The sequence below is a fragment of the Loxodonta africana genome, chromosome X (genome assembly GCF_030014295.1).
Source record: "Loxodonta africana isolate mLoxAfr1 chromosome X, mLoxAfr1.hap2, whole genome shotgun sequence".
NCBI lineage: Eukaryota > Metazoa > Chordata > Mammalia > Proboscidea > Elephantidae > Loxodonta > Loxodonta africana.
Window position 1 is genome coordinate 136889352 of NC_087369.1, and position 11620 is coordinate 136900971.

General features: G+C 37.4%; 1 protein-coding gene across 2 annotated transcripts in view; it reads left to right on the plus strand.

Annotated features, from left to right (window-relative positions):
• Positions 1–11404, plus strand: part of PLS3 (plastin 3) — a 93512-nt gene extending 82108 nt beyond the window's left edge. For both annotated transcript variants that reach the window (XM_003414792.4, XM_064278687.1), the window contains 8 exons: positions 24–119; positions 1890–2085; positions 3134–3212; positions 4264–4378; positions 4962–5095; positions 6181–6304; positions 6517–6641; positions 10155–11404. In XM_003414792.4, the coding sequence (XP_003414840.1) occupies positions 24–119; positions 1890–2085; positions 3134–3212; positions 4264–4378; positions 4962–5095; positions 6181–6304; positions 6517–6641; positions 10155–10287 (1002 nt within the window). In that variant the 3' untranslated portion in view covers positions 10288–11404. The remainder of the gene's footprint in view (positions 1–23; positions 120–1889; positions 2086–3133; positions 3213–4263; positions 4379–4961; positions 5096–6180; positions 6305–6516; positions 6642–10154) is intronic.
• Positions 11405–11620: the final 216 nt, after the last annotated feature.

The following is an 11620-nucleotide window of genomic DNA, read 5'->3' on the forward strand; positions in this document are numbered from 1 at the left end:
TGACATTTTCAATTCATTTGTAGGATTCCAAAGCCTATTTCCATCTTCTCAATCAAATTGCACCAAAAGGACAAAAGGAAGGTGAACCACGGATAGATATTAACATGTCAGGTTTCAACGTAAGTATAGGTATTCTTTTGATTTCTACAGTCTTGCAAAATGTTTGTCAATTTCTTACAAATAAAAGAATTTTTTAATTGCAGTCAGTGGTGTTGACAATTTTAAGCATTATTTTTGAAATTTATTACTCTGCGTATAATTTAGAGGTAAAAAGATTTGGTTTGATTTATTTTGATGGTTTATCGGTGAGTTCCGTAATCATGATGATATTGGTTTATATGATGATTTAAAATATTCAAAGCGCCATCCAAGCCAAGCATGGAAGAAGTGAAATATAAGCAGAATTTAGGGGCTAACCTTTTCTAAGTATTTGGAATATCACCACAGTAGTAGATTTAATGAATACATATTCATATGTACGGCTATAATATCCCTCCATTAGGGGTAGTGTGAACATGTTTACAAAATTCTGATCCATGCATTCCAATTTGGGGAGCCATTGCCATTGATCATGTTCTTGGTTGTCACTAATTTGTTCAGTGACCTTGGACGAGTTCCTTCCCAAAATTGGATCCGACTTTGCTCATCTATGAAGTAAGAAGTTGGACTAGACCATTAAATTCCTTTCAGCTCTAATTTTCTAGGATTCCGTGGTTCTTTTTACCACCAGATATGGAATGCATTCTCGTAATTAATGAAATCCACATGCCCAGCCTATACTGGGATTATACTGATTAAACCACGTACGCTGCTCCTACCAGTGCTGAATTTGTAACTGACTTGGGTGCTTATGTTTCTGTCCGTATGTTAAATGTAAAACTCTTGGGCTCATTTCACTCTTGGTTGGGTTAAGTGCCCATTCTGTGCAGTAAGGAAGCTTGTCTGAGATGGCTAGCCAGGTGATCTTATGCCTGGGTAAATGGCATCAGTATTCTAAACAGTCTCTGTGATTCTGATACAGCCTTTCTCCAGTCAGTCCTCCCTGACTGATCTTAAAACACACGTTTGTTTTCTCCTCAGAATCCTTCAAGGATTCCCCCATTGACTGTAAAATTCAGCTTGAAATGCTTGGCTTAACATTTAAGGCCCTACACAGTCTTTCTCCACTACTCCTAAACCAGTTGGTGTGGAGTCAACTCTGACTCGTGAAAACCCCGTGTGTATCAGAATAAGACTGCGCTCCACAGCGTTTTCAACTGCTGATTTCTCAGTAGATCGCTAGGCCTTTTCTTCTGAGGTAACTCTGGGTGGACTTGAATGACAACCTTTCAGTTAACAGCCAAGCACGTTAACCATTTGCACCATGCAGGGACTCCCATCACTCCTACAGATCCTAAAAACAGATCCTAGCCAGTGTTATTTCCGACTACTCTGGACGCCCATCAACCTTTCACATCCTGCCACCATCCAAGTGCCTCAGTCTTCCCCACTCACATTGAGCCTTTGCTCGTGCTTTTCCGTTGTTTTACGATGTCCTTCATTTTTCTCAGTTTTACACCTACTTCAGCACCTAATTAAAAAATCTGAAGTGTTTTAGCTTTCTTGATGTATTTAGGTATCAGAGAATAACAGATACAATCCCAATTGAGTTAAATGTGTCCTTTAGTCAGCTAAATGATTTGGCGCCATCTAGGGTATTTTCAAGGTACTGCATATCCAGCATGGCCAAGTTTGTTTTGTTTTTTTGCATTCAAAACAATTTTCTAATAAGTACCATATGTTGGCTAAGTGAAAGTAGAATTGTATATACAGCCGATCATGGTAGGGAAGCATTTCTGTATTTTTAGTATGGCCTTTTAAAAAAAAGTCTTATTATTTTACTTAAACAGGAAACAGATGATCTGAAGAGAGCTGAGAGTATGCTTCAACAAGCAGACAAATTAGGTTGCAGACAGTTTGTTACCCCTGCTGATGTTGTCAGTGGAAACCCCAAACTGAACTTAGCCTTTGTGGCTAACCTGTTTAATAAATACCCGGCACTAACGAAGCCAGAGAACCAAGATATTGACTGGACTCTATTAGAAGGTAATAAAGGTTTTTCGAATTCTCATGTTGGGACTATATGATGATTTCTCACTTACTTAATGAAACTGACTTACTCAGTTTCTTTATCCAGTTTCCTTAAGCAAATATCTGCTAGAAGTTGGCGTAAGTGATGAACTTTTTAAAAAAGTCAAATTGTCTATGTTCACTTCACCTAAGACCATTTAGTAAACCAATGGCTTGGTTTGTTTTAATATCTGAAGGTTAACCCACTTTTTAAACCTCTTACCTGAAAAATTCACATGTGCATAAAATTTGACCTATACATTTACAGTACATATATTTGTATTTTATATATATATATATTTCATTATTCCACAGTCAGAGTAATTGGAACAAGCCCTAGCTTTTCTCACCCATACCTCCTCAAAAATTTTTATAATATACGGTAATTATTTGTTTAGGTTTGGGAAAGCCAGAGTTTATGTTTTCCAGACTATATGTGTATGAAGTATAATAGTTTGAAAATCGGCAAATGCAGTTAGTTCATTGCATGTCCGATGGCATAACTATAAAATTTTTCACTTTTGTGCTTTTGAAGTTTTTCAGGTAATTCGTTCCGTTAACATAAGCGTGTGAAAGCAGTAATCATGTATAGTTCGGTATTTTAAAAGTGGTTAGAGGGTGTGTATATTTTCCCTACAGTTTTTTAAAAAACGGTGAAAATTAGAAGGAAAACTTAAATTTGTATGAGCGTAGGTTCATATGAACATAGAAAAAATTTTTAAATATAAACTAAACTGATAACATTGGTTACTTTGAGGTATGGGATTTAAAGGAGATATTGAAGGATTAGTGAGAGGAGGTGATACAAAAGTTCATAAACCTCTGAGTTGCTTAAGTGTATATTCTCTAATTTTAACATAAACTCGACAAAACAAAAATGCAAATATATATCTAGATAAAATTAATCTAGATAGAATGTGCTGGAATTCATGTAGGAGAAAACTTGTAGATCTGAATAGAGCAGGTAAAATAATCTCATGTACATAAGGTATTTCAAAATAAATTTTGTGACTATTTTTAATAGGAGAAACTCGTGAAGAAAGAACCTTCCGTAACTGGATGAACTCTCTCGGTGTTAATCCCCACGTAAACCATCTCTACGCGTAAGCCTTCCTACTACTATTGTAAACATTTATGAGCATCATGAATGGATGCTACACAGATGATTACAGCTCTAAAAATTTTCTAGATGTTACTTTGTAGCAAGTATTTATATTAGAAAATTTAGAGTGATGACTTCCACCATTATTTGCCTAATACGTGAAAGCCCACATTATTTCTTTACAGGATCCTTAACTGTAACTGATACAACATATAAACGTCTCTCTAGTTCCCTAGGGAACAGATACTTTTGTCATGAGACAGAGACTGGGGAATACCTTAGGGAGAATATCCATGATGCCTCAGGGCCTTTGTGCTGTTTTCTCAACCTGGAATGTTCTTTGCCCACATCTCTCAAGGCTTGCTCCCTTAAATTGTATTCAAACCACCAATTCAGGGAGACTTCCTGACTACAACTTGTCACTCTCTAACTTTAACCCTAGTTTTTTTTTTTAATTGTAATTTAGGTGCAAGCTTACAGAGCAAATTAGTTTCTCGTTAAACAGTTAACACACAAATTGTTTTGTGACATTGGTTACCAACCCAGCGATGTGTCAACACTCTCCCCTTTTCCACCCAGAATTCCCTGTTTCCATTTATCCACTTTACCTGTCCCTTCCTGCCTTGTCTTTGCTTTTGGGCTGGTGTGTGCATTAGTCTTGTATACATAATGGAACTATGAAGCACGTCCCTCATGTGTGTTGTTGTAGGCTCTATAGATCTAGTTCTTTTTTTGTAGTACTTACATATACCCCAAAATCAAATTATGTATTTATCCACGTATGTGTTTATTGTCTTATCTTTCTGACTGTATGTCAGAGATCTATGTCCTGTGTGCCTGGCCTTTAGAATAGTGCCTTGCTCACAATAAGCTCTCAGTAAACACTATTAAGTGAATAGGATGGTCTTAGCTCTATTTTCAGCACAGGTTGATAGAAAATATGAATGTTGGGGTTTATCTGTTTTGTTTGACAGTGTAGTGTATTGTTTCTTAAGGGAAGCAAAAGCCCAGCTGTCTGAAAACACTGATTAAATTATTTTTAAATCTGTTAGTGACCTGCAAGATGCCCTGGTAATCTTACAGTTGTATGAACGAATTAAAGTTCCTGTTGACTGGAGTAAAGTTAATAAACCTCCATACCCGAAACTTGGAGCCAACATGAAAAAGGTAGATACTTCATTAAGTCGCTACATGTTGTTGTTATAGAGTATTTTTATTCTTATTTTTTTTAATACTGTGTTTTTGGTAAAAGTTTATATAAACACATTAGGTTCTCATTTAACAATTCCTATGTTTATTGTTCAGTGACTTTGGTTACTTTTTTCACAATGTGTCAGCATTTTCTTCCCATTTGGGTTCTGATTCCATTCATCCAACTTCCCTGTCCCCGTTTACCTTCTCATCTTTGGTCTAGGGTAAATGTTGACCGTTTGGTTCATTCAGATGATTGTTTAGAGAAGCACAGTAGTCATGGCAGAGAGTATTTCTTTTACAAGCCAATCTGTCAATTGGCTAAAAGGTGACCTCCAGGAGTGGTTTGACTTCCAAGCTGAAAGGATATCCCAGGGCTCTCAATTTGTTTTTAGTTCTGAAAACTCTTGACACTCCGCTTCTTGAGGACAGGAACTGTGTCTTATTTATTTTTGTGTCCTAAGCACTTTTTTTTTAAGCACTTAGCACCACACACACACACACGTGTGCAGATTAAACAAATGAAAATCTTTAACCACTTATATTTGTGTGTTTACAGCTAGAAAACTGCAACTATGCTGTTGAATTAGGGAAGCATCCTGCCAAATTCTCACTGGTTGGCATTGGAGGGCAAGATTTGAATGATGGAAACCAAACCCTGACTTTAGCTTTAGTCTGGCAGCTGATGAGAAGGTATAGTGCACAATGTTAGAGCTTTACTCTAATGCAGGTGTGGGATCTAACTGTTATTTTTAAGCAAACACGTCAATGACTACAGCTTTGAAATTTATTATATTTCTACTCTGAAGTGACCTTCCAAAAACATCCATTTCTCTCTAGTCAGCTCTGACTCATAGTGACCTTATAGGACAGAGTAGAGCTGCTCCATAGGGTTTCCAAGGCTATGATCTTCATGGAAGCAGACTGCCGCATCTTTGTCCCCCAGAGCAGCTGGTGGGTTTGAACCACTGACCTTTCGATCAGCAGCCCAGCACTTAACTGCTGTGCCACCAGGGCCCAGAAGTGAGCTTAAATGATGAATATTTATATGGCTGATTCAGTGGGAGATGGCTCCGAGTAAGTTAGGCAGCAGAGCTGTGAGTATTCCATTTTTCATAGGAAGCCTGATATGGAGACTTAAAGCCTCATTTAGTGTCAGTAAGTAAAGAAATTGCCAGAAAAAATTATGAGCATCCCCATATATCCATTAGAAACAACATCTCTTAACTGTAATGCAGAAGAGCATTCATTATGTCTGGGTACCAGCCAAAGCACAGCTTATTTGAAGTCATTACCACTGTTGGAATAGTACAAAATGTGCTTGTGGTAGACTGATGGGCTTGCTCATTAAAGCACCACAAATCTTTCCTCCCGTCACCACAAAGAAGACATCAGTGGCAAGCCACCACTATTTGAAATATTTTTTTCATGTAGTGTGAATTTTTTCCATGGAATCTTTAGTCTTTCAAACCTAAGGAATAAATGAAATGGAAGCCAAAATATCATTCTAATGTAGGTCCCTGGCTGGAACAAACAGTTTGTACCCGACTACTAACCTCAAGGTTGGCAGTTCAAACCCACCCAACAGCTCCACAGAAGAGAGGCCTGGTGATCTGCTTTTGTAAAGATTACAGCCAAGAAAACCCTATGGAGCAGTTCTACTCTGTAACACACAGGGTCACCATGAGTCGAAATCGACTTGATAGCAACGGGTATGTAATGTTTCCATTTTTTCTCCTAAAGTAGATTGTGGTCTTTTCTCCTGCTGCTTCTTTTAGATATACCCTCAATGTCCTGGAAGATCTTGGAGAGGGTCAAAAAGCTAATGACGACATCATTGTAAACTGGGTGAACAGAACATTGAGGGAAGCTGGAAAATCAACTTCCATTCAGAGTTTTAAGGTAAGAATCCTTAACTGTTGAACGTTGCATCTGCTAGATATGTACAATGTGGAAAAACAACCTTTGGTTTCTTCATGAGTGAGAATTACTGTTGAACTAATGACAGGATTCTCTTCTAATTGGCTGGGCTTTGTTTTTGGCACTTTGTGTAGGTAATGACATAGCAATTTGTACATAGTGAAATTCTCATGTTCGTTATCCTTTTACACTAGGACAAGACGATCAGCTCCAGTTTGGCAGTTGTGGATTTAATTGATGCCATCCAGCCAGGTTGTATTAACTATGACCTCGTTAAGAGCGGCAACCTCACAGAAGATGACAAGCACAATAATGCCAAGTAAGGGAGCCTGCACAGTATCACGGATCGAGCACAGGCTTTACAGCCAGGCAGATAAGAATTCTAATTCAGGCTCTGCCATGTAGGAGTCTTGTCACTTGGGAGAACCCTCTTTGAGTCTCAGTTTCCTCATTAGTAAAATGGGGGCAATAATACTTGCCTTAGAGGTTTTGTAAAGATTAAATGAAAAAATGTAAGTAAAGGGTTTAGCATTGTACCTGACACCTAGTAGGTGCTTGATTAATTGTTGCTTTAGTGGATTACAGAAATAATGTAGTATATATATATATATATATTTAGTAAGATTTTGTTGAGTGTGTGTTAGGTGAAAGTTTACACAGCAAATTAGGTTCCCCTTTAGCAATTTTTATACAGATTGTTCCATGCCATTGGTTATAATTTTTACAATGTGTCATCATTCTCATTATTTCTATTCTGTTTGTTCTGTTTCCACCGATCTAGCTTCCTTTCCCCCTTCTTGCCTTCTCATCTTTGCTTTTGGTTTAATGTTGACCTTTTGGTCTCATATAGTTCATTGTTTAACGGAGCACATTACTTATGGATGATACTGTTTATTTTATAAGCCAATCTATTATTTGGCTGAAAGGTGGCCTGCAGAAATATTTTCAATTCCTATTTCAAAGGTTATCTTAGGGCAGTAGTCTCAGGGGTTCCTCTAGTCTCTATTGATCCAGTAGATCTGGACTGTTTTAGGATTTTGAGTGTTGTTCTACATTTTTCTCCCATTCTTTCTGGGATCTTCTATTGTGCCCCCGGTCAGAACGGTCAGTGGTGGTAACCAAGCGCCATATACTTCTTCTGGTCTCAGAAGAGGCTGTAGTTCCTGTGGGCTGTTAGTCCTGTGGACTAGTTTCTTCTTTGCGCCTTTGATTTCCTTCATTCTCTTTTGCTCCATAGGAGTAAAACCCGATAGCTGTATCTTGGATGACTGTTTGCAAGCTTTTAAGACGCCAGACACTACTCACCAAACTACGATGTAGAACATTATCTTTATAAACTATGTTATTATGCCATTTGACTGAGTTGTACCACAAGACTATGGTCCCGAGCCTTTTGACTCAGTAAACCGATGTGGTTTGTTATATATGTGGATATATATGCAGCACATATATTCCACATATATAACAAACCACATAGGGTGCACAGTAACAGAGGATTGCTAGACATAGCCAAATAACTCACAGGATTGGAGCCCTGGTGGCACAGGGGTTAAGAGCTCAGCTACTAACCAAAAGGTCGGCAGTTTGAATCCACCAGCCACTCCTTGGAAACTCCACGGGGCAGTTCTACTCTGTCCTATAGGGTCGCTATGAGTCGGAGTCCACTCCACAGCAGCGGTTTGGTTTTCGTATATATAGCACACATAAACATATATATACATATGCCTACTGATATGCCTATAAACCATACACAAAAGCTAACTCAAAGAGGATCAAAGACCTACATCTAAAACCTAAAACTATAAATATCATGTAAGAAAAAATAGGAATAATGCTAAGGGCTCTAATATATGGCATAAACAGACCTATACATGCATGGGTATTTACTCACATATGCCTTTATATACACATATATGCATCCAGATATACCTACATAACCACACACATGGTTTTGGTTGTTTTTACTGTTGTTGCAAAATTGTATAGGTTATAGTATTTACTGATATTATCTCTTTTTCTTGTGTACTTCTTAGTATATTTACCTCGGGTCAGGTTGTGCTGACTGCACCCATATTTGGTCTTGTCTTTCCTATCACCAAAAATAACAAGGGTCCACTATCTAGAACATGATTCCCCCTCCTTCTCCTCCCATCCCTGCAAACCATCAAAGAACTTTGCTTTCTGTGTGTATGTCTATTCTTTACTTTTTATAATAGTGGGACCATACAATATTTGTCTTCTTCCAATTGACTAATTACATCAGCATAATGTCCTCCAGATTCATCCATGTTATGTATTGAAAACTCATTCTTCATAGTTGCATAGTATTCCATTGTATGTGTGTACCATAGTTTATCTATTCATCCATTGATGGGCACTTAGATTGTCTCCATCTTTTTGCTATTGTGAATAATGCTGCAATGAACATAGGTGTGCACATGTCTATTCGTGTCACTGCTCTTGTATCTCTAGGATATATACCTAGGAGTGGGATTGCTGGATCATAAGGTATTTCTATTTCTAGTTTTTTGAGGAAGCGCCATACTGTTTTCCATAGCTGTTGTACCATTTTATTATCCCACCAGCAATGTTTAAGAGTTCCAGTTCCCCCATAGCCTCGCCAGCATTTATTGTTTTCTGGTTTTTTTTTTAATTGTTGTAGCCATTTTTTTGCAGGGATGAGATGGTATCTCATTGTAATTTTGATTTACATCTCTCTAAAGGCTGATGATTCCGAGCATCTTTTTATGTATTTGTTGGTGACCTGAATGTGTAGTGTATATTTTAATGCAAATGAGCTACAAAACTTATACCAGGGAAAAAAATGACCTAAGGATATTCATGCTTTAGAGTAGTGTTCAGTCACCAGATTTTAGAATGCTTGTTAATCTTCAGCAGAAGAGTATGTCTTGCATTTCAACAATATTGAGAAGGTCTTTTTACACCTATCTCTTCCCTTCTTCACCAAAGACCTAGACTGTGGCTTGGCTTCAGGAGTGACCCAGGAAAGCTTTACTAGTATACACTGAAATGCTTCATAGGATAGCTAAGAAGCATTCCTGCAAAGCTTCAGAGTTAGGCACATCGTTTGTCCCTTCCTTGAGAAATATATGCAGCATATATGATAATGATTTAACAGCTACAATTTTTTTAAAAATCTTGAAACTTCTCTTTCCAACAACTTAATGGTTTAATAATCTTTAAAGAGTCTTGTTACAAAACACCTAGAAATGCTTCATGTATTAGTTGAGATATGATCCTGTAAATTTCCCTAGTTGGACATGTCAATTCTTTCTTCCCTTCTCTACCATTTCCTTTCCTTGGTCAGGCCACTCTGTCCCCGTACCTTGTAGACTGCTCTCCCCTCTCTTGAATATTTGAAAGTATTCACTGTATCTACCTCAGCAACTTGAATTTTGCGTCTGGCATAACTTCCACCCAATAGCTCTAAGATCATATGACAGCGTCTATTATGACATACTCAATGAGAATACCAACATTACTGATTGTATGGCCAGCCTGGGTAACTATATATAATTTTTTTCACTTCCCTATGAAGTCAGCGTTCCAAGCTTAATTCTCATTTTATACTAGAGAAGGGAATGAATAAAAATTATCAGTACCAGGTAACAGAACACGAACACCTAGTATAACTTTCAAAGTGAACTCCTCAACAAAATAGAAAATAAGACCCAAAAATGAACTCATTGTGATTTAATGTTTGGTATAGAATTCTTGCAAGCCAGACACATGATTATATGAGATGAAATAGATGTTTCAGATTGTCTCCTTGAGCTGACAAAAATGTCAATTTTGTTTCCTCAAAAACTAGGTATGCCGTGTCAATGGCTAGAAGAATTGGAGCCAGAGTGTACGCTCTCCCCGAAGATCTTGTGGAAGTAAAGCCCAAGATGGTCATGACCGTGTTTGCATGCTTGATGGGTAGGGGAATGAAGAGAGTGTAAAATAACCAGTCTGAATAAAAAAACAACCTTGCTCCCAGGTGCATGATTAGCAGGTCAGCTGTTTCCAAGTTGAAGTGCTCATGGCTTAAGAATGTTGGTCATTTAAAGGACTTTGTAGTTTTGATTAACGAGACAAGGTCATCGGAGCCCTCGGGGGAAAGAGTTTCAATAAAAACAAGTGTTCTTTCCCATAGTCAGTGTTGGATTTGTCAGGCACACCTGAAATGTGCTCATAACCAAACCATTTTACTCTCTCCTCCTAGATTGCTGCCTTTGACATTTCCTGTTCCTGTATGTTATTTCTCTCTATGTACCTTTTTCCCCTCTTAGAGTATCCACCTCTTGAGACTTGCTTAGATGATTGGATATGAATATTATTAGGTAGTAATTTTCCTTTCCATCCAGTGTGCGAGTTCTTATTGGAGAACTCTGGTCGGAGGGTATGTGGATATGAGTATCCTTTGCTTATCTTTGTAGTACTGGAAGTTTGCAGAAGTAACTGGCTATGCAGAATGTAAAAGAAGCTTTTTCAGATTCTTTTATTCTTAAAAATCAGTATCTTTTTACAGTATTCTTTCTACATGATCCTTTTTTATACATTTAAGAATATTTTGATTACATTAAACAAGACTGCTGATTTTGCTACTTTTTTTAAGGGATCTTCAAGTAAGTAAAAAAAAAACATACATTTTAGGTAGAGGAGAAGTGTACCTTAAATTTGCATCTTCCCACCACCCAAGCTATAAACAATTGGTCTATTTTGTCTTCAAATACTTGGTTCAGTACATGCTTCTTTTTGTTAAACCTGTAATCATCAAGCTCTCTCTTTAAATTTAAAATGCTGTTGAGTATGACACTTTTCAGGAAAGAGAGGACTCAGAAATTAGCTGGATGCAGTAGGCCAAGTATGCTAAGTGTACAATACTTTTTTAATTTTACACCTAAAACAAGGAGATGTGGTCACTAAAAAATAAAAGTATATATGTAGAACTTAATGTACTCTTGCTGTGTCAAGCTTTTTGCTGTAGTTTTCAAGATCATACTGTTACTCTAACTCTGAAAAGTGATGTAATCGGGTAGCAATGTATTAGTTCAAATAAAGGCATTTACATAATAATTAATCTCTTCCTCATGCTTCTGTCCCTTAGTAGTATGCCAGTAATGTTTGCCACTTTTTTTCTTCAGTATTTTCATTCGTTTCTCTGGTGTCTTCTACAAAATGATGTTTGTTAAATTTGAGCTTTTGGAGCTGAAATGAGGGGCTGGATCAAGGATAGTACAAATGGGATGTGACGGCTTTTTCTACCTCACCAAACTTTTCTTATCCACTTCC